Source organism: Neovison vison, chromosome 9 (genome assembly GCF_020171115.1).
Source record: "Neovison vison isolate M4711 chromosome 9, ASM_NN_V1, whole genome shotgun sequence".
Taxonomy (NCBI): Eukaryota; Metazoa; Chordata; class Mammalia; order Carnivora; family Mustelidae; genus Neogale; species Neogale vison.
In genome coordinates, this window is record NC_058099.1 from 16,882,315 (window position 1) to 16,905,308 (window position 22,994).

Genomic DNA, 22,994 nt, shown 5'->3' on the forward strand with positions numbered 1-22,994 from the left:
TAAATAAATAAATATTTTTTAAAAAATGAGATCTGTCACCAGTGTAGCTTTTCCAACATGGCTGGGGAGTGCAGTCTTGTTTTTTATTCATTTTCATGCTCCTAGTACTCACCACAAAGCATGGCAGGGACACTCAGAAACAGTATCACCTCCCCTGTGCCATGAGGGGTTTTTCACTTGGGTTGACCAGATACCTCTTTTGAGCACGGAGGACATATTAATCAATCTGATCTTTGACAAAACTGCTCAGAGTACAAATAGACAAATGAGGACATTGAGGCAAAGAGAGGTTATGTAAGTTGCCCCAAGCCACACAGTTGGTAAACATCGGGCTGGAATTTAAATTCAGTTCTTTGGTTCCAGAGCCCCTGTTCTCTCGCACAAGTTCATCAGTAGAATAGACAGAATTTATATTGCAGCATTGATTGTTTGGGTCTCTGACCTTGATGCGCCTTGAATAATTTAATATGCTTGTAGTAAATGTTTGCCCAGCACATTGTTAAATATGTGAAAACAATTGGTAGAAATTATACTGCTTTCTGGTTAACAGACGTCTTTGTTTTACCCAGCACTGATTAGAGGTGGAAAGGGCTGCATGAGAGTTGTAAGAGCCCTGTATGTAAGTGCAGGAAGTGCGTAATGGAAGGCTGGGTACTACTGAGAATAACCAAGGGTTAACGTGGGATGAGCGTATACACTGGGAAATAGTAGGAAAAGGAGAGCAGTAATGATGTGTGTCAAGGGTTCTAGACGTTGCTGCTGGAGAAGGCACGCTAGCGCAGCCCATGTGCAAAAGTATGGAGTTTCCCCCAAAAGTTAAAAATACAACTACCATTTGATCCTATAATTCCACTACTAGATATCTACCCAAATAGGAAAACACTAATTCAAAAAGAGACATGCACTCTTATGTTTACTGCAGTATTGTTTGCAAGAGCCAAATGATGGGCGCAGCCCAAGTGCCCATCGATAAATGAATGCATGAAGAAGATCTGGTAGATGTATGTAATAGACATGTGCACATACACACACACACACACACACACACACACACGATGGAATATTACTCAGCCATAAAAAATGAAGCAGGTTGTGGAAAACCTGGCTGGATCTCGAGGGTATAATGCTAAGTGAAATAAGGCACAGAGAGAAAAATGTCGTATAATTTCACTCACATGTGGAATTTGAGAAACAGGACAATGAACAAGGGGGAAAAAAACAAAGAAATAGATTCTTAACTATAGAGAGGGAACTGGCCAGGGTGGGAGGGGGTGGCGGTGGCCGATGGTGATGCAGGTGAAAGAGAGGAAGAGGACACTTACCGTGATGAGCACTGAGGAACGGATGGAATTGTCGAGGCACTGCACGATACACCAGAAACTAGTATTTATATGATGCCGTCCATTAACTATCCTGGAATTAAAATAAATTCAATTAAATTTTAAATATAAATTCAAATAAAGAAACCTTTCTTTTCAAAGACACACAGAAACAGTTCTTGAGCAAAACAAATGACAATGCCTCTCAGTCGTTGAGTGCTTACTAAGTCCTGGGCACTGTGTCAAGCACTCGTAAACATCATAGTACATTTTTGTGGTCTCCACCGCAAAAGGCAGGGGAATGAGGGTCAGAATGATAAAGTAAGTTGCCGGATCTGGACCATGTCACTGCTCATGGCAGGATACAGACCCAGGTCTGTCTGACTCCAAAGTCTATAATTTGGCCCTAGAATTCTTAGTTTTTTTCCAAAAGGACTGGTGTGTGGTATTTAACCCTCACATGGTTTTGGTTTCTCTGAATTTTGAAGAGAAACTATCCAAATGTCCATCCCATCGAGGCAAATTGATCCAATCCAGTAGTATGCTGGCAAGCTGGGTTACAGAAAAAAAAAAAAATCACGTAAAAAGCCTTATTTTTAGCATTTTCCAATTTCTATGATGTAAATTCTCCTATCATGTCCAATTTTAGGGCATTAGATTTAATAGCTACAAAGCAACACCCCTGAGTATTTAACAGCTAGCCCTTGGGTGCCAGCTGGAGCTGGTTCCAGCACTCGCTGCCCCAGACCCTCCAACAGACCAGAGCGCATCTCTTAGGAGTTACTGTCTCATCTTTCTGTGTTATCTCCAGTACCTGGCATAGTCCAGCTTACGTAGGGAATATAGCAATACGTATTTGTTGATTGAGGAATTAAAAAAAAATTGAATAATAAGTGAGTAACCAAAACTGGGAAGGAGGATGGGAACTGTATCTTCAGCCCTGAAGTAAGAAGGACACAACATCCTCTTACTGTGCACTTGTCTGACCTGGTCTGTGGCCTTGAGATGATCTGTTGATGGGGAGTTTGGGTATAGAATTTGGAGCATTACTGATGCCCTCTTGTTCCCGCTTCCCAGAAGATCGATCTGCCCTGAGCCAGCAACGCCCTTCCAAATGCACCTGCATCGGGGACATCCCTGGTGTAGCCACCACAATCAAGCCATGTCACCTCTGTGTCCTCGCTGCCACTCTGGTAGCAACACCGTTGTCCCCCAGCAGACAGACTGAGCATCGTTAACACATAATTCCATCAGGCCGTCTCCTTTCTCATTGTCCTTTGGTAGCTCTCTCACGTGTCCCTGGCCACCTCCCCAGCCTCAGCCCATGTCACTCAACATTTATTTTTCTACTACATTCCACCCTGGAATATGCATCCTGATGCTTGCAATGCCCTTTCTTCCCGCTGCTGGGACCGGGCTTCACCCTCCCTTTCTAGAGGAGGTCTTTGTGCCATGGTCCCTTGTCCCATTCTGTCCTTTTTCGTCCTCGCATGAATCGGAATACAAAATCATATATTCACCTCTGCAAATTCCCTTACATATTGAAACAACCATGAGGGAAGGGCTACCTCTCTTTCTGGCTGGCTCCCTTTGCCCAGCATTGTTGGGGAACTGGCCATGTTGGTTGGGAGGTCTCCTCCCCTGGGTCCGAAGGCTGTCACCTGGCAGGCAGTGTGCAAAGAGTTTTGAAGGGGCACTCTGGGGTCAGCCTTCAGTTCAAATTTTTTAGCTCTGTGACGTTAGGTAGGCAACTGCATTCCTTTGGGCTTAATTTTCTCCTCTGCAAAACGGATATGGTAACAGTAACCCCATCACACGGTATCATAAGGATTGCATAATTTGATGTACAGCATTTAGTCCAGGACTCAGCACAGAGTTAAGTACTTAATCATGGAAGTTATTATTATTTTTATTGTGAAACAGAGTGATGCCTCAGCTGAAATTCACACTTAATGACTGTGTTTTACTTTTCTCAGAAAAATCCCATGGTGCCTGCTCCTTCTCTCTAGAAAAAAAGTGATTGATGGCAGACTCTGTCTATGCGTCATTTATCCACTTATTTGTTAACCAAATACTGATTTACCTACTATCTAGTACCAGCTCCAGTGCTAGAGAAAATAAGGCAGGGTCCATGCACTGGAAGGAGTAGGCAGGTCACCGTTCCTCTCTCCCTACTTATAGGACTTCACTACATATGTTTTGCAAGTAGTCAGTTGGGATATTGGTCTAGAGAAACAGTAACCTTTGATATGACTTGTTGTCTGTAGTTTGGAATAGGAGGGAAAGGAGAAAATGAGGGAGAGAGTGCACATCTCCCATATTAGGCTTTGGGTAGGACCGAGGCACTGTTATGCCCATTTTATCATTTGAGCCACCTGATAAAACAAAAACAAAAACAAAAACAAATAAAAAAACAAACAAACAAACAACAACAACAAAAACAAAAAGAAAGAGAGAGAAAAATGGTCATCCCAGGTCATGTAGCCAGAAACCGGTGAATTGGGGAATTTGAACTCGACTGCCTCTCACAGTGGTATTGTCCCTTCTTTGAGCTGCCGACTACCTGGGACACTGAGAAGGAAGCAATGTTGCTAATGCTGGTCCTGGTCGACGATTGAAATGGAAGAAGAAATTCATAGTTATGATTCCCAGGGCTGTTGTTACTTCCACTCTAAGCACACCTACATCCTGATCTCAATTCTTCTACACTTACACATATATTCACATCCCTACACATGCACATAGTTTCCTATAAAATTTAGTAGGGCTTCTGTTTTAGCTCTTCAGGCTGTTCAGGTGTGGGCATTTTATAAATAAATATGCACTAATGTTGTTACTATTATTGCTGTCCCATAAATTTAACAGTGCATGCAGGAAGCTCCCGGCGTGTGGGGCACCTGAATTACAGTTGCTTAGGGAACCACATCCACTGTGCCCCGGCCATGTCTACCCGAGTGATGTGTCTCTATGGCGCCTACTGCAGAAATAACCCATACCCTTCTACCCTAGCACAGGGGGTCGAGTGCTCCTGGGGGTGCGGTAGGGAGCATTTTCACAGATATACAAGGATGTGTGAGTTGGAAACACCATTGCTGGCCAGCCCCTTGTCTAGGAGGAACCGTGACCGTTCACGGGATCCAGGGCACCGCTGACTATAAGTAGAGCAGCCAACAGTCCCCGAGTATTCAGGACATGCCAGGCAATGGGCTGAGGGCTTGAAATGCAAGAAATGAAGGCATTCAAGAAATGAAGGCGCTTACCCAGGGATATTAGCTAACAATGACCAAGCCTTTCTTACCATCCACCACTGTGCTGGATACTTGTTGCTTTAGCTCAAGTAATCTTGTGAAGTAGGTATTTTAATTATTCTTGTTTTATAAATGGCAGCCCTGAGACTTAGAAAGATCAGATTACTTGGACCAGCATCTCAAATAGGAATGGGCAGTGCTGGTGCTGGGTCCCAGCTCTGCGCGATGCTAAGGGCTATGCTCCTAACTCTTCCTTTTTATTAACTACATGAGCTCACAGTGTTAAGAAATGACTGAGCTGGGTTTCAAGCTCCTTCTGTCTGATTGCAGAGCTCAGAAGCCTTCCATACCACACCAACTTCACTTTTGGGATTATGTGCGAATGTAGGATCGCCCAGAGAGAAATGCCATGCTAGAGATAAAGGGGACTACTTCTACTGGGAAACCAGACCTGGTTTTGTCAAGCACACTCAGTGTCTCCTTCCTCTCAGCCCTCACCATGTGGGAAGTCTTCATTAAAGCAACCTGGCAGTTTTCCTGGGACTGTGCAATTACATCTCCTCTGGACCTTCTCGTCTACCTGACTGTGGTCCCTCCAGGTCTGGGCTGGGCCTGCCTCCTCAGTGAGTCCTACTGCTTGCCCAGATCATAGCACACACTTCGTATGCAGGGAACCGTACTGTCAATGAAGGGGGGTCTCTTCTAAACTTGAAAGTCCCTGAGTCTTCTTCTGGAGATGAAGTCTTTTCATTATTTCTCATGTATTCATTTAAGTAGGTCCCAGTTTCTAGCTATCTACTGCTGTGTCACAAATGGTCCCCAAATTTGCAGATGAAGACAAGAAACACACATTATATATTTATTATCTCAACAAACATGGGTTTATTAACATTTCTTACCTTGGCAGACGTTTATTCTGTGGGTCAGAGACCCAGGTACCATGTAACTGTTCCTGTAGGCTAAGGTTTCTTCTCTCTCTCTCTCGCTTTGAAGATTTTATTTATTTATTTAACAGAGAGAGAGAGAATGAACTGGGGGAGGGGCAGAGGGAAAGGGAGAAGCAGGTTCCCCACTGAGCAGGGAGCCTTACATGGGGCTTCATCCCAGGACCATGATCTCGGGATCATGACCTGAGCCGAAGGCAGACGCTTCCCTGGTGGAGCCACCCAGGCGCCCTCAGCCTAGGGTTTCTCGTGAGACTTCAAGTCAGGTTGTCAGCCAGAGCTGTGGTCCCCTCTCAAGGCTTGACCGGGGAAGGATCTGCTTCCCAGTCCCCTCAAGTGGTGGCAGGATGCCTTTCCACAGGGGCTGTGAGCCAGAGGCCACCCTCACATCCTTGTCCTGGGGACCTCTCTGTCTGGCAGCTTGACAACACAGCATCTGACTTCACCAGAGCAAGAAAGTGAGAGGAGCAGAGAGCGTGTGAGCAAGACGGGAGTCACAGCCTTCTGTGTCTCTGTCACGGAACTGACATCCCACACGTGCCCTGTATTCCATGTGACAGAAGGAGTTGCTAGGAGAGGGCATCATAGGAGGATGTGAACACAAGGACGCCAGGACCATCAGGAGCCATTTTAGAAGCAGCCGACCCTGGTCCCCTGCCCTCTTTCCTTTTCTTCAAGCCAGATCTCTCTTTCGTTTCGGGTGACTCATGCTTTTTCATGTCTGTAGACTTGAAGAATGATTGATCGCCAAGCTTCAGGTTCTCGTGTTCTTTCCAGAATGTTCTTCAGCCTCCTGGTGTGAACAGCCTCTGATTTTCTTATAGACTGTCTTTGCAGAAAAAGATTTCTGCCTCTCACCCAAGCGCCTCTCCTCGTTTTCCGCCCCAGAGGTACACTTGTCAGGTTTTCCTTTGTCACGAGGTCTTCGGACCCCACTCCTTGGGATGATGACGTCCCTGAAGGGTCCTCAGCACCCGACACCGTGTGTGGTGCTTAGGGATACTTACCACATCTTGGCTGACAAGGCGAATGAGTGAAGGAGTGCCTGAGCTTTGCACGGTGCCAGGAGGGCCGGCCTGAAAAGACATGAAGCACCATCTAGGAGAAAACCCGCTGTCTTTGTAGTGGGCCATGATTTCCTTCGGAAGCTGCTCCCTCCCGGCCTCTCTGGCCTCCTCTGCCGGCCTTGTGCTGCCTGTGCCTGCTGCCCCCCCTGCCCACACTCCAGTTCACAGACGGTGTTCTTCACACATCTCCTGGATCACGGATCTGTTTTTCCACTCAACTCACTTTCATCTTACCAGCCTCAGCTCTCAGGACGCCCAAACCTGGATTAGGGGTCCCTTCTTCTGCACTGACCTCTGCCACCGTGGCGGTCTTCTTGCATTACACTCTCTGTTTCGAGCCGCCTACCCGACTGGACACTGAGACCCTTAGTGGCTCTCATCTCTGTATCCCCAGGTCAGTGCAGAATGGGCCCTCAAGAAATCTCTGTTGAACGCATGGATTTCCTCCTGTTACAGACGAGGAGACTGATGTCCAGAGAGGGGAGCGGCTTTGCCGAAGGTTGCGTGGTGACCCATGGCTGAGCGGTATTCAGGGCTGCTCTCTAGTCCCCCCAAGACAGCACTTTTGACACCGGCCCCAGGCATTCCCTTGCCACTAAAGGACCAGACCTTAGCATGTCCCTTGGGCTAAGACCACTATTGTTCTTCTGGCGGTGACACATTCAAACCAGCAAGCTTGAAAGGCTTAGGCCCAGAATATCAGCCTGAAATGGGTAGAAGCCTCTGTATGGAAATGGGCTTGGGCAGAAATGCTGCATAGGAATATTTCCTCGCTCTCATTTTTTTCCTTCTTTTGTTCTCCTTTGTATTCCCTTCCTCAAAGGTCTAAAGGCAAAGCTGTTTATCTCCAAATGGCTGTTTAAACACAATGCAAATGTACTTTTGCTGAAATGTTAGTGGTCTGAAGAAGAGGCAATGGATTGGAAAACCCAGGGAAAAATGTCCCTCCAGTGAAAGGGCTGGAAGCAGGTGTGTTTATTTTAATCAAGCTCCCAGGTGCTTAGCAGCCAAACTCCTCCATCCAGAAAAGGACAGAGTCCTCTATCCTCTGCAGGGCCCCAGTGCCTTCCTTGGTAAGGGTGAGGCTTTGGATGCGGAGAAGACACTAGGGCTTACAAGATGCTTCTCAGGCCAAAGCTCCATCTAGTTCCCTAGATCTGCAGGAGATCCTGATGGTAAGGGAGCCCCAGTGTGATGGGAGATGAACACAGATGTTGCCAGGGTCACGCAGACACAGTTGGAATCTAGGTTGTTTGTGCAACTTGGGACAAGGGTATGATCTCCTTGCGCTTTGTTTTCCTCATTTTGTAAAATGGAGATCATGGTGCTGAACCCAGAAGGTTGTTTCAAGGATTAGGTGCAGCAAGACAACAGGCACCTAGACCAGGGCCTTGATTCTCCAAGTTGCTCTTGTGGACTATCTGTTTTCTTTTCTTTTTTCTATGTTTGGGTGTCTTCTGTAACATCTCCCTCAAGAGGTCCCTTTGCCTGAGTCTTCTTTGCGTCAAGGCTAAATGTCCCATGTCTTTTATCTACTGTCCTCTTCTGACGTCACCTATAGCCCGACCCTGGTTACTCTTCTTGGAACATGGACTACTTGTCTGTGCTCTGTTTCCAGCATCACATAGACCCCAGTTACGTAACCAGCTCTGCGGCTTGTGAGGTAAGTATCCTTGAGCAAAACACTTCTTTTCTCTGAGCTTCACTTCTCTGATCCACACAATGGGAACCTGAGGAGTGGGTCAAGAGAAAACTGAATAATGGATACAAAGGGTTCCTGTGGAGGTTTAGTGGGATGTAGCAGGCACTCTGCATGCGTGGGAACCTTCTCTTGCTGAAATTTCACTATCCTTCCAGCCATATGGTCTTTATTCCACTTTTGAGCTATCCTGAATGTAAGCTGATAGTTTTCTGGGTGCAAAGGCCAGGCTGTGTATTTACTGGTCCTACCTTTGATAATGATGATGACAATGACGATGATGATGATGAAGGCTACTATTCATCGAGCATCTACTATGCAATGTATGTTTTCCCATTTTATCTTTCTAGCAATGTGGTGGAGTAGATGCCCTTCACATTTTGCCAATTAGGATAATGAGACTGGCTGAAGGTCAGTCAAAAAAATAACAGGACTGGGATGTGAACCCAAGTTTCTCTAACTCCGAAGTCCATGTTCTTCCCATTACCTTAGTCTACTAAGCTATAGACTTCGCACCAGTCTGTTCAGGTTGTTGGTGGGAGTATTTGGGTATGGTTCATTTTGTTTGTATGTTTGACCAAAGTTGAGCCCACGCTAGTTGAGCTATCCTACCCTAGTTAAGCCCACCTGACTTACAGTCATTTATGTGACCCTATGGCCAGTGTCATATGGACAGAGAGTGTAGAATGTGCTGTCTATTCCAGGAGATTCTGGTTAAGGTAGGAATATTTGTTAGCAAGTGACAAATATCCCAGGTGGTGAACTGAGAAACATTGCTGTGGGAACTGGGACCAGTGGGATCTAGGTTTGGCTCTGAACATGAGGACTCTGGACAGAGCTCTTCTCCTAGCCTCTTTCTAACCTTGAGCATGATGGATTGGGCTCACTAATCTAAAGGCACTCCTCCAGCTCTCTTTTCTGGCTCCATGATTATTTACTGCTAGTGGGAGTCAAGGGACAGAAAATGTGTTTGAGGTGAAAGGATATGGGAAATCTACTTTCCAACCTCAAACCAAAGGGCTACCTGAGAGAGAGGAATGGAGATAAGACTATGGAATCTTTTTTTTTTTTTTCCTTAAGATTTTATTGACTTATTTGACCGAGAGAGATCGTGAGAGAGCGAGAACTACAAGTAGGGGTATGGGAGAGGAGCAAGCAGGCTTCCCATTGAGCAGGGAGCCTGACACAGGGCTTGATCCTAGGATCCAAGGATCATGACCTGAGCTGAAGACAGACACTTAACGACAGAGCCACACAGGTGCCCCAAGACTGTGGAATCTTAAGGATAGGAACATGTCTAGCTGCTTATAGTTCTAGGAGTCGACTTTCATTTTACACATAGTCCACATTCGGAAGGTTAAGAGTGAAGGGAGATTTCCTAGTACATCGTTAAGAGCTTTGGGATCTACATCTGGATTTGAATCCTGGTTTTGCTGCTCAGTAGCCTTCCCACCTTGGGCTAGACTCAAGTTTCCTTATTTGAAAAATGAAGTGCTAACAAAAATTTATGATTGATCAAACAAAGGAATATCTAAAATAGTTAATGTAACATGTTGTATGTATTAAATGCTCCAAAAATAAAAGATTACCATCACCACCACCACCATCATCAACAACAACAATGAAATGGGTCTTCTTTTGAGCTAACAAGCTCCCAGTTTCGGTGATGTTCCAACACAGGTTGGACGACCATGGGATGGAGCATTGTAGGGAGGTACCTGTATTGTGTAATCTGTTAGGGTGAAAGCCTGTTTCATTTCCAATTAATCTGAGATTCTGTGACTCCCATTAGAACATGTGATACATGGGACAGGACTTAAGAGGGGTCTGAGGTTTCTGTGAGTTAGGGTAGCTTCTAAGAGATGGGAATTCTCTGGCCTTAACAAGTAGGTCTGCCTTAGACATGTTGATAAAAGTAGGAAGAGCACTGCATGGCCATGAGGAATGCGGGCATCTTGTCATAAGGAAAGGTACAGGCAAGTTGAAGTGTATTCAAGGGTTTATGGACCATCAGACAAAACCTTGTTTCCCATTATTTCTCAAGTGCCTTCTGAGAATCAGGACAAAGATGGGAGGAGGAAGGCGCACAGAGATTTGATGGAAACTCCTTCTTTAAGAGGCAGTGTGATATAATGGAAGAAACATTGAGAATGGAGGTCAACAGATTGGTTTAGAGTCCCTCTCTGCCCTTACTTGTTATGAGTGTTTGGGGAAGTGAATTAAATTCTCAGAGTTTCCATTTCCTCCAGTATCAAAAATGGCAGCATTGCCTAGAGTTTACATTGGACATGTGGAACAGAAGAGATTCTGTAGATAAAAGAAAACACAGCTGACCCAGTAAATATTAAATGCACAATGAACATTGTTCATTTCCTCCTGCTTTCACAGACCTTGGGCCAATGTCCAGTGACATCTTCTCAGAGAACAGAACAGTGACTTTTTTGTCAAGCTCTGAGAAAAAGCAGCTAAAATGTCACTTTCATGGAAATGGGAGATGATTGGTCTGATGTTTTTTGGTAGCCATGGAAACGTGTGGCTGCTCTTTGCTCTGTCCCTCTGCACCCAGTACTTTGTCCCCAAGTCTTCTCTGCCACTCCCCATTCCATCAAGGGTGTGGGCTGAATGCAATGGTACTGTTCAACAGCCTGTAGCGTAAGAGGGTGAACATGGGGGTCAAGCACTAGTGCTTTAAAAACATTTTTATTTTGTAAGTCATTACCAGCTGATGATCACCTGTGGCCCTGAAAATCAAGGGCCACCTTTCCTTCCTGCCTTCTTTCCTATTTATTTCTGAGCCTTTCTAGAGCTTTAGCTCTCAGAATTGTCACCGTGGTTTCTTCCACACACTGTAGTTTCATGTTCTAAGGACAGTGTGTCTTTCCTTCTCAAAATGCACTCCATCAGACTGATAAATACCAGTTGAATAGTCTTTAACCTTTCAAGCTGACCCCTTGTACCTGTTCTTTTCCTTCTTTGCATGTATTTTTCTGAGATTCTAAAATTCCATTTTCTGTAAACAATCTTTTTCCAATTGAGATATAATTGACATACATCGCTGTATAGGTTTAAGGTGCACAGTGCACATTGGTTTGACTTACACATTTTGTGAAGTGATTATTGCCATAAATATAGTCAGCATCCATCATCTCATATAAATGCAATGAATAGAAAAAGCCAAAAAAAAAAAAGGAAGAAAAAATGCTTTCATAGTGATGAGAACCCTTAGGATTGGCTCTCTTAATAGCGTTCAGAAATGCCATACAGCAATGTTCGCTATAGTCATCGAGTTGTCCATTGCACTCCTAATACTTACTTACCTTATAACTGCCAGTTTGTACATTTTGACCACCTTCCTCCTTTTCCTCCCCCCGCCCCCCCCCGCTAAGCACAAAGCTGATCTCTTCTACTGGAGAGTAGAAGAGATTTGATGGAACCCCCTTCTTTTCTCTCTCTTTCTCTTTTTTTTTTTTTTTTGCTTTTGTATGAATGTTTAATTAAGTTAGTGTCTTAATTTTTAACATTTTTTAAAAAATTAAATTTATTTATTTTCAGCATAACAGTATTCATTATTTTTGCACCACACCCAGTGCTCCATGCAATCCGTGCCCTCAATAATACCCACCACCTGGTACCCCAACCTCCCACCCACCGCCCCTTCAAACCCCTCAGATTGTTTTTCAGTTCTCCTTTAGGTCCCACATATAAGTAAGATCATACAGCATTTGCCTTTCTCTGACTTATGTCTTCAGGGTCCATCCATCTTGTCACAAATGGCAGGATTTTTTTCATTTTTATGGCTGAATAATATCCCATTGTACGTATGCATGTATGTAGGTATATGTGCACACACATGGATAGATAGGTTGTTTCATGTCTTGGCTGGAATAAATATGCTATTTTAAGCATGGGGTACATATATTTTTGAGGTTATGATGAAATTCCATTTTCTTTTTAGGCATGGGAACCAGAAGCATATAGACGTTGGAGTCAGACAAGACTGACCATGAGATTTTCCTCTGTCATTTCTTGGCGTTCCCATTTTTAGCTAGAGGCAATAGCCTCTGCCTTGTGAGGCTGTTGAGAAGCTTACAGGCAAATGTAACTAGAATTTTTAATGCAGTGTCTGGCATAGGGGAAACAGTTAATCATTGGGAACCGCAGACATGATTAATAGCAACTTTTGTGTACTTTTTAAAAGTAGCTCATTATTTTTTCCTACTTTGTTTCATGGGATAATGGCTCTGTAATATATTAATACTTTTGGGAAACATCAGGTTAGATTTTGCTAAAGAGACTCCAATGTAGGCCTTTTCAGAGATTTTAATACCTGATATATAAATACAGAAACTCTGATACTTTAAGAGGTGAATATAGAATGTAGCATGTCCCAGAATTCTTTGAAAATGGAAATTTTGTGCTCAAGATACATTTTATTTGATGGGAAATACTTCTATGGCTCTTTGGGACATCCAGATACATTTATGTGGTCAGTGGGTCCATAGATGGAGACACGGATTCTCATCCTAACTTCACACCTTGCCATCGAGGCCTGGGTATAGTGTCGTGAAAAGGGCACTAGGCTGTGGCTCAGAAGATTTGGTTCCCGGGCCCAGTTATTCCTCTGTTGTCTAGATAAGAGTGCACCACGAAGTCTCAGGCTTCTTTGTACACTGAAGATAGTAGCAATGCTTATGACACAGAATTTTGGTGAAAAATGAATGAGATATTTGAGAATAATTTGTAAACTAATAAGAAGTGAAAAAATGTGGTACCATCTTTGTCACCAACCCCATTGTTACATCTCCACTGTCATCAGCTGAAAGGGAGATTCATACGTCCAGGCTCCGTCATCTGCAGCTGTCATAGAGAACTCCAAAGATCAGCCGTCTGGAGCCCCATGCCACGTCTGCCACCAGGGGCTTTATCTTCAATAAAGTGCCACCGTCCAACATTTGTCTATGGAGCAGAGCCAGCCAATGTTTCCCACTGGCCCCGGGAGGACACTGAACTAGTTGAGGCCAGGTAGTATTTTCTGAAGCTCAGAAAGGAAGAGAGAGAGCCATCTAGTTCACCTCACTCACCATCTGCTCTCCTTGTAAAGTCCCCTCTGGTGATGTGGGGTGTTCCCTTGAAGGGGTGTGCTCTTAAAGACCTGTGGTCAGTATCAGGTGGCATGATGAGACCACTGTGAGTCCTATCGTAGTTGCCACAGGGCTCTAGGGCAAGCTGAGGTCTGTAAGCAGCTTGCCAGTTGGGCTGATTATTCTCTGCTCAGGCCATATCTGGCATGTTGATAGAGAAATTGTGGAGGGTAGTGGCTGAGAACTTGGACTCTGACGTCAAATGGTTATAAGCTTTGAGCTGCATGACCCTTGGTGAGTGGTGAGTTCAGTTTCCTCCTGTGTAAAATATGAGTGATAATAGAGAACATCTCATGAAGTTTCTGTGAAGATTAAGTGAGATACTACATGAAAAATGTTTATATTATATGGCACATAGATGTTTTTGTAAATAGTAGTGATGATGATGCTATATGATGATGGTGGTGGTGGTAAGGGGATAGTCTTTGCTAGAAAAAGTCATTGTTGAAAAAAAAAGAAAAGTAAAATCCATACAAAGCATAATAAAGAACCTCAAAATATGATTTGAGATAGAAAGTCAGGCTAGCAACCTTTGGTTTGGAGGACAGACGGCTCAAGACAACCTAACTGCCACCTTTCACTCACTATAGAGCTTCCCCCAAAGAGGAGGTATTAGGTGTAGCTTATTTGACCTGGAAAGCAGAAGCTGGCTCGTAGAGAAAGCACCCAGCACCCTGAGAACAACTGTCTGAGAGGAGAACTGGGGCTTCCTTGGGGTTGAGTTTGCTGTCTCTGGAGGTATGCCTAGGCTGGATGAACCCTTGCACAGACTTATAAAGGAAGGCCCTATGGAAGACTGGGAAAACTACACGTGATTTAAAGGATACCGCAGATGTGAAAGTGCCAAGGTCAAAGAGCCAAAGAATGCGAGAAACTGGTTCATGCCAAAGATAGAAGGAGATGAGGAGGGACCTGGCCCCAGGTAGGCAAAGTAGGGGTTGAGCAGAGGAGAAGAATCCCCCCTCTTGAGCCATCACACTGAAGTAGTATGTGCACAGTTCAGCCATGAGGCAGCCCGAGGATAGGGGGCCACCTTCCGTAGAGTACTGAGAAAGTCACAATGTTAAGTATTCATTCCTCCTGCCTCCAACATGACACTTGCACTTGTCAGACAATGTGCCCTGATTTTAGCTTCCAGAAATACACAAAGAAGTGCAGAAGTGCTAGAGCTCAGATATGGCAGGAATCGCATGAGGCCTTCAGTGAGGTTCATGGTAGGAACCTCATGTGGTATGCGAGAGACTTAGCAGCCTTCAGTTAGGTTTTTGTATGATTTCTTCCCAGAGAGGTGCGAGGGTGTGGGGGGGGGGACTCATCTTTACCAAAGACAGTAAATGAACACATTTGACTAGAAAAAAAACTAGTAGCAATATTTCAGTGCTGACAACCTCTTGGTAGAATGGAGAACAATATTTAAGCATTCATTCATTCATTCATTCATTCAACTGATATTTATTGAGCACATAATTTACTCAGACACACAGACCCCAGAAATACTAGGAAGGCACAAACTATGAGGTCTGCCATGTAACAGACGCATAATGAGTAACTAGTTATTGAATGAATTAATTCTCAGATAAGGTCATTGAGGCTTAGAAGAATAGGGTGACTTGCCCATGGGGGCCAGCACCTAAGTACAATGGCCAGAATTCCAGCTTGAGCCAAAGAGTCATATACCCTGCTGGTATCTGCAAGCAGCAGGAATTTGAAGAACTGAGAAGAAAGGAAAGATAAAGTATATGTGCCTAGCATTACAAATACACTCTCCCATTTCATCGAAATAGCTTGTCCGCTAGTTATGGGCTATAACTGCCATTTCAGAGATCAGAACACTGAGGCTCTGAGAGTGTAGGTAACTTGCCACAAGTTAGCTATTAATTGGAAGAGTCTGGATTTCAATTTCTATGTTTAAAACCCAAACCCAGCCACTTCCTCCTTTTCCAAGTGGCTTTTTTACCTGTTGGGCTCTTCCATCGTAATATCCTGGGGTCCTAGAATCCTCGTCCCTCACCCCAACCCCATATGTCATTTGAAGGAAGAAATGACTTCACAGCCGGGGACCTAGTCTCTTGTCCCCCGGAGATACCAGGAGGAAGGAATCAGTGGAGCTATGGCTCCTTTAAGTTTTTGGTACACAGTGGACTTATGGGGTTAGATCTCTCTCTCTCTCTCTCTTTTTTTTTTTCATTGTAAAATGTGATTGGTTTAATTCCAAATTTAGCCTAGATTTGATTGTCTTCTCTCAACCTGGCATCTCCAAACTGAGAATCAATCAAACCCCAAATTATAGGCAGCGTGTGGCTCAACAATGCCGAGTGATTTCCGGTCGAATTTCTCAAGCAATGCATTTTATGCCATTCTCTGTTGCCATGAGAGAAGTTGAGGGGTAAGAGGGAGGGGAAATGAAAGGGAAATTAGATTATTAACTTTCTCCAGTTCCAGCAATCAATACGCCCTGGTGTAATTCTATTCCTACAGCACAGCTCTCTCTCTCTCTTTCTCTTGAAAGTGGCAGGGAGGGAACTATGAACCAAGATGCAATACAGAAACAACTATGACCCTAGCCATCTGACAATGCTCACATTATGACTTGGAGATATCATTTATTGATCTGGAGCTCTCATTTATTGATTTTTTTTTTTTTTGGCCAATTGCAAGTGTTATCTTTTATCCTCCAATCAACTCTGAAAGAAGAGCACTCTTTCCATTTTCCAGTTGGGGATATTTTGTTTTATTAGTGTTAGATTAACTACCAAGCATCCTGTGGAGATGTTTGTAGTTAAGCCAGGACCTAAACACAGCATGTCTAGCTTCAGAGGTCATGCTCTTTCTGCAACTACATGATGCCGTTGTGGGACCTTTGTTCTGGAGCAAGGTGGAAGGTAGTATGATATGGGGGAGAAGATGGAAAGAACTGGTTCTAATCTGTCCTCTGCCACATACAAGTTGGGTGATCTTGACCTTAGAAAGTCATTTGATTGCTCTGTCCCTTTGTTCATGTGTAAAATGGGGATAGTGGTGACAGTTCCTTTAAAGAGGTAAATGAGGTAATTCTCCACTAAAGTGTAAGCCTTGGGGACCTTGGCTTTGTTCACTGTCATTTCCTCTTTGCCTAGAACAATGTGAAGAAAAGGTGATGTTCAAACAAAATTGGTTGGATGGATGGATGGATGGATGGATGGATAGATGTGAGTGCTAGGCGTAGTGCCAGGATCATAGTAAGCATTTTGCAAAGGTTGGTTCTCTTCCCTGTGTCTGCTTCCTACAATGCAATACAGAACCTGGATGAGAAGAAGGTGGGTTTTTTGGGAGAGATAGTTTCTACCTTGCTGCTGTCTACAGCTTCTACTCAGAGCTAAATGCTGACGATCAGTTCCCTGGGCCAGGAACTCTTAAGAACTCTTAAGAAGTCACCTCTGTTTGAGTTCCATTGCGAAGTTTCTGCCAGATCTAGTTGCCATGGAAACTCCCCAAGCCCATGGACGGCTCCACAGGCATCTGGCCTAAGTGTAGACTTGACCTGCATGCTTTTTTCTTCCTGAACTTCAGAGACAACTGTGCTGATTTCGGATTTTCACTGAGTGAATGGCTACCCCAGGACACTGTTCGTTCACGTTCTCCCTTCTACTTCCTCCCTCTTGCTCTGACTTGCCCTTACTATCCACTCTTTTTGTCTTCAGTTCCTTAAAGAGTACTTCAGTTCCTAATATGTTCTGGTAATGTGTTGGACAAAGAAGTAAATGAGTTCTGGTTTCTACCATCGATGATTAAATACTGATACTTGGCTTGGAAGTGATTATTTACCAAGGGCCTACCATGTCCTAAAAACTAAGCTAGGCATTTGACATTTGCTGTCTCATTTAGCTCTTACCACACTCTTAAAGGATGCATCATCTTATTCCCGTTTTCCAGATGAGAAAACTGAGAGGCAATATACTAAGCTGACTTCACCCCCAACCCTCACTGACTCTTAATAGACTGTGGTTGACTGTGAAGGTTTAAATGACATAGGACCTTGGACAGCTAGGCCAGCGTGAGTCCAGGGAGATAGTGTGACCAGTCCCACACCTGCCCATCAGCCCTCTTCTCCCAACCAGAAACCAGCCCTGTGGGGCCTGGATGGGATTTCTGGTAGTTGGTTAGTTAGTGAAAGGAATGTCTTGGTCACTTCCATCTCTGCTGCTGTGTGGGCCACATCTGAGAGATGCCTTCCCAGAGCCCCACGCGTGCTAGTGTCCATCCATGGCCCGACTTCCCAATGCCAGGAACATTCCACATCTTACTCTCCGGGTCACCTTCCCAAGAATGTGTTCATGCTGGAATCATCCTTATATGTTTGTCCTCTCAGACCGGACTCCACAGAATCTTGAGTGGAAACTCAGTGCTCTCACTGACTGCTCTTTGGGGGTTTTGTTAAGGACGTAGACATGGGATAATATGTTGACTTTTTAAGGAGAGACTTACTCAAGTAACAACCTAGTCCGTACCCATTCTAGGAGAAAACACTGATGTTAGCTTGCTTATGTTATTTGGTACTAAACTGTTTATATTTCAGAGTTTGAAATAGCTTTTTTGTGGTTCCTAGGGGAGAGGGAAAGTGTGTTCCCCTATTTTGGGTGGTCATTTTAGACTTAGAAATTTCCTATCCACCTGACACCAGGATCAACTCTTTAAATTTTATATTTGCTATGCCATTTAACAAATATTCAACAAATACAGTAACCACAAATAGAGGAATAGTCCATACCATAAGCTCTGCCTTGTCCTAGGACTAGCGATGAAGATCGGGATGCTGTTCTTAAAGTAAGGAATTTCTAGGTGCCAGGCACTGAACTCAGTGTGAGAAAAGTAAAGATGGTGAAGATGGGATTCCTTTCTTCAGGAAGCTCACTGTTTTGGGGATACCTGGGTGGCTCAGTCTGTTGAGCATCTGCCTTCAGCTCAGGTCATGATCCCTGGGATGGAGTCTGCATCGGGCTCCTTGCTCAGTGGGGAGTCTGCTTCTCCCTTGCCTGCTACTCCCCCTGATTGTGTCTTCTCCCTCTCTCTGAAAAATAAATAAACAAAATCTTCCTAAAAAAAAACCTCACTGTTTATTAAGAAAAAGAAATATCCATAGAAAAAATCCAAATTCAGCTGTTCTTGGGGTTCTTGTTCCGTTAGGATTCACCAGCCTGGCAATGTTGCTCATTTGTGATTGGCCTTCCTTTTGGTTGTTCAGCCCCTGTGTCTGTTTACTAATATTTCACTATCATCCGTGGGAGTTTGGATGCATTTGTTGAGATTCTAACATGTCCCAGACCCTGAGCTAGACATTGGGATACAATGGTAAGCGAAGAGCATGGCGCCTGCCATCAGGAGGTTACCATCTAGTTACTAGAACCTAGTGTTTGAATGAGATACTTGGAGAAACACCGCAAATGTAAGCTGTTTGGTTGCCTAGAGGGAGAGGAATCTACGTTTGTGGTTAATTTCACTGTGTGATAAGGAACACGGAAACAAGTGGATTTCTATGCAAAGGAAATAATACCTATGCTCATGTTAGCATGATGAAGTGTTGACTGGGGTGGCACTGTGGTTAGGCAGCTCTGCCCTCACCTGGGCCAGGAAGTGGAGAGCACCAGGAGGTGTGAGTGCTGAGACCCACCATGAAAGGCCTTGGACGCCAGGCTGATGAGCGTGGATGGCATCCTGTTCCCAGATACTATAAAACATCTCAAGGGGTTCCAGCGGGGAACGAGATAGGAAGATGTGTCCATACGTTGCTCATTCCACATGCAATCAGACAATAGAGGAGAGGAAAGGAAAGAGGTGTAAATGCTAAGGATGCAGAGTAAATAGGAACTATAAAGGAAGAAAACAGAAGTGTGATGGACATCTAGGTGAACGAAGGCATTTTCAATAAGTTGGGGAGCCCGGGAGGAAGAGGTAGAGGGGGAAGCACAGGATTAAAGAGAAAATGACATGTGCAGTTTTGAATATGTTTATCCCTTGGGACTTCCATAGGAAGGTGTCTGGGGAGGTTTGGGCAGAATGATTTGCTCAAGAGAAGAGCCTTTTTGGGCTCTTTCTTCTAGAAATTTGGGAGCCGTTGCTCTAAAAACAGTAATCGAAACCTTGAAAGTTGGTATGAATAACAAGGCTTAAGAATGAGACCAGTGGATCCCAGGGTCCTGGGATTGAGCCCCGAGTCTGGCTCTCTGCTCAGCAGGGAGCCTGCTTCCTCCTCTCTCTCTGACTGCCTCTCTGCCTACTTGTGATCTCTCTCTGTCAAATAAATAAATAAAATTAAAAAAAAAAAAAAAGAAAAGAATGAGACCAGTGGGGACTTAGGACATAGTCCACAGAATTTCTTTGCCGGCCCAACACTCTGCTGGCCACGCACATCCAATCTACTCATTCTACTGCACCCATTAAATTGTCTCTCATTTTCCCAGGCAAAACTCTCCTCCCCATCCTGTGCCCTCTCTATTACTTTCTAGCACAACTTGCCTTGGATTCTAACTAGCTGTGGGTAAGCCTGCCTTTGCTCCCTAGTCTCCAAGTTCCTGATAATCAGAAACTATTCTGCTCCTGGTCTATGTGTATCTACATAATAGGTGCTCAGTAAAAGCCTGTGAAATTAATTTGAACTGATAGCTTCCACCATTCTGTGAAAGCCAGTTAGGTGACAGACATTGTGTATACATTATACCATGTCATCACAACCTATGAGCTATTTCCTACTACCCTCATCATACATGTATGAAAACTGAGGTTCACAGAAGGGAACAGTCACACAACCAACGAGGGCTAAAGCCCAAAGTTTAACCCATGGATGTCGAACTCCAAAGCCCATGCTCATTCCTTGAGGCTCAATGAATTCAACACTTCTTTTTTCTTCCTACTTGCTTCTAAGGCCAGTAGAGAGTTTAATGCCATGCAAATAATTATCAGGAATAACCAGCCTAACTGAGAGGGTGGGAGGGAGAATTGCCACAGTTTCCATGAAGCTTGTTTCTTTCATCTACATCAAAGAGCATAATAAGTCCATTTTCTAGAGAGTTAAGTTGAGACCCAACAAGAGCTGCTGAGATGTCATGATGGGCACAGAAGTTAGAAAGTACAGTTTCTTTTCCAGTTTCTCATTTGGAAAAGAGCAGGGTTCCCAAATTCCATGCGACGCCTATTTTCTCACCCCATGGACTTACGTATCTCTGTGTGTATTTTTGTTACCAGGTTTGCTAAAAAGCCCAGTGAACAAGACAGCCTTGACGCTGATTGCTGTGAGCTCCTGCATCCTGGCGATGGTGTGCGGCAGTCAGATGTCCTGTCCACTTACCGTGAAGGTGACTCTGCATGTGCCTGAGCACTTCATTGCAGATGGTAAGAAGCAAGCATAAAAGATAACCCCGTACACGTTCATCACCTTGCAGCCCCCGCTGGTCAGACATCCTCTGTGCACAGCCCAACTTCCCAATCAGATTTTTTTTTTTTTTTGAAAGAGCATTCAAATCCAAAGGCCGGAAAGGGGCCCTTATGATTTGGAATCCTGTATTATATGAATGGAATTACACTGATTTTTGCCATGGGCAAGGATGAGATTTGTTAAATAAAGGAAGAATTCAAACATGAGTGTAGAAAGATTGAGCTACTTCAGAGAACCTACTGTTTCTTATTATGCTTCTGAATCCTATTCCTAACTAAAAATATTCCCCCAAAATACTATTCACTAATTTAAAACTATGACAGACATGATCATATGAGCTTTGTTGGTATTTCCTGAATATCCTGGAGAATATTCACATTTCATTCCCTGTAAATGTACTTTTTAGTATGTTATCTCCTACTCTTCACCCAATTAATTTGAGTTAATGAGACACTGTAGTCACTATAATCATTTGCAAAGCATGGCCCAAGAAACTGATTAAGGTGCTTGAGATCTATTGTTAAAGTGCCCTCCAGAAAGTCGTTCCACTTTACATACTCCAGCGGGGTATGATGGCACCCGTTTTCCCAAATGCTTGCTCAAGTGCTTGGCATTCCGGGGTGCCTGGGTGGCTCAGTGGGTTAAAGTGCTTGGCATTCCTGTTCATAAGTGTATTGAAGGCTTTCAGCAATACAATGAAGGAGACATATTAAATGTGCAGCTTAATAAATTTTTACAGAAGTCTGCTCAGATTAAACCACACAACATTCCCAGTACCTTCAGCTTCCTTATACTCCCTCCCTGTTAATGCCCTCCCAGAGGTGACCACCCTCTGACTTCTGGCACCATATTAGCATCATTGTTTGCTTAGAACTTTTTCCAGTTGGATGTGTATTGAATGTTTTTGACATCCTTCCTCGATATTTGTCCACCTTATCTCAACGTAACTCATTTTTATCTTTAAATTTTTAAGTTCCTGTTCAGAACTTAGCACCAATCCCTTCAGTATGTCTTCTCCAAAGTGAACCTTTTATCTCGTTTTTCTGAAACACTCAGACTTCTGTTAATGCATTCTGTGATTGCTCCCACTTCACCATGTGATCTAGCCTCTGCTTGTTTTTCGCCTGAACTGCTAGTAAGTTCAGTATTTCTGAATAGCTGATTTTCTGACCTAAGCACAATACTTTTGGTTCATTCCTATCAAATCGTGAAGGCACATGTAACAGGCAAAACTGTGAACATGAGATAACAAAAGGGATAGCAAGGGAAGCAGAAGGAACTGAATTTACAGAAGCACTTAGGTCATATAGGCTGTTGAAAATTCAGATTGGAAGAATTGCAAGAACCTAGGTATGGTTGGGATATTAGAGATGAAAGACTAGGAGTAATAAACACTGAGTTTGGAAAGACCAAAGGGATAAATTTTGGCCACTGTTGAAGGCATGTGACCTTATTTAGCTTTCCTAGTTCCTACTCTTTAACTGTAGATTGATGAGCCTTAGCAACATTCACATTTTGAATATTTTCATGCGTGTCGATATAGAGCTCCTAAGAGTCTAGGTAACCTGTTCAGAGTCATGGTAAATACCTTAATGGCTAACAGCAGAAACTGTAAAATAATAGAAACATGGATTCAAATACTTTTTCTGTTAACTGCCATTTCTATAGCTAAGTGAAAGACTTATCTCTCTGGGCCTCAGTCCCTGTGTCTATAAAATGGGTATGATAATAATATCTATTTCTTTGGGTTATTATAAAGCTTACAATTCCACATTTACCAGATTTTCAGATAATATGAAGTTGGGAAGTGGCAAAATCAAGGGGTCACTCAAGAAAACTCTAAAACTTGTGATGGCTCTGAAAGATAGACAAAAATGTGGTGAATTAAAAGGTGCCCTTCCCCAGTGGTCCTTATTCTGTCCTCTATCATAAATTTAAAACCTTACAACTTCCTACAGAGTTGTGTATTTCTGACTCTAGACTGGAGTCTAGAGTTGTGGGAGGAGTTGTGTCTTCTGGTAGAGATATCGTCTCCCTGATAACAAGCACACTGACTGACCCATGGTGGATGCTCAGTAAATATGTGTTGAATGAATGAATGAAACCTAAATTAAAGTAGACTTATAAATGGCTATTTGGGATTCTTCTAGTAGGTCACTATGAAGAAA

At 43.8% G+C, this 22,994-nt stretch overlaps 1 protein-coding gene across 1 annotated transcript in view; it reads left to right on the plus strand.

Annotated features, from left to right (window-relative positions):
- ASTN2 (astrotactin 2) overlaps nt 1-22,994 on the plus strand; it is a 736,372-nt gene that overhangs the window by 203,339 nt on the left and 510,039 nt on the right. Inside the window, exon 5 of the mRNA XM_044265036.1 lies at nt 20,637-20,783. Within this exon, the coding sequence (XP_044120971.1) occupies nt 20,637-20,783 (147 nt within the window). The remainder of the gene's footprint in view (nt 1-20,636; nt 20,784-22,994) is intronic.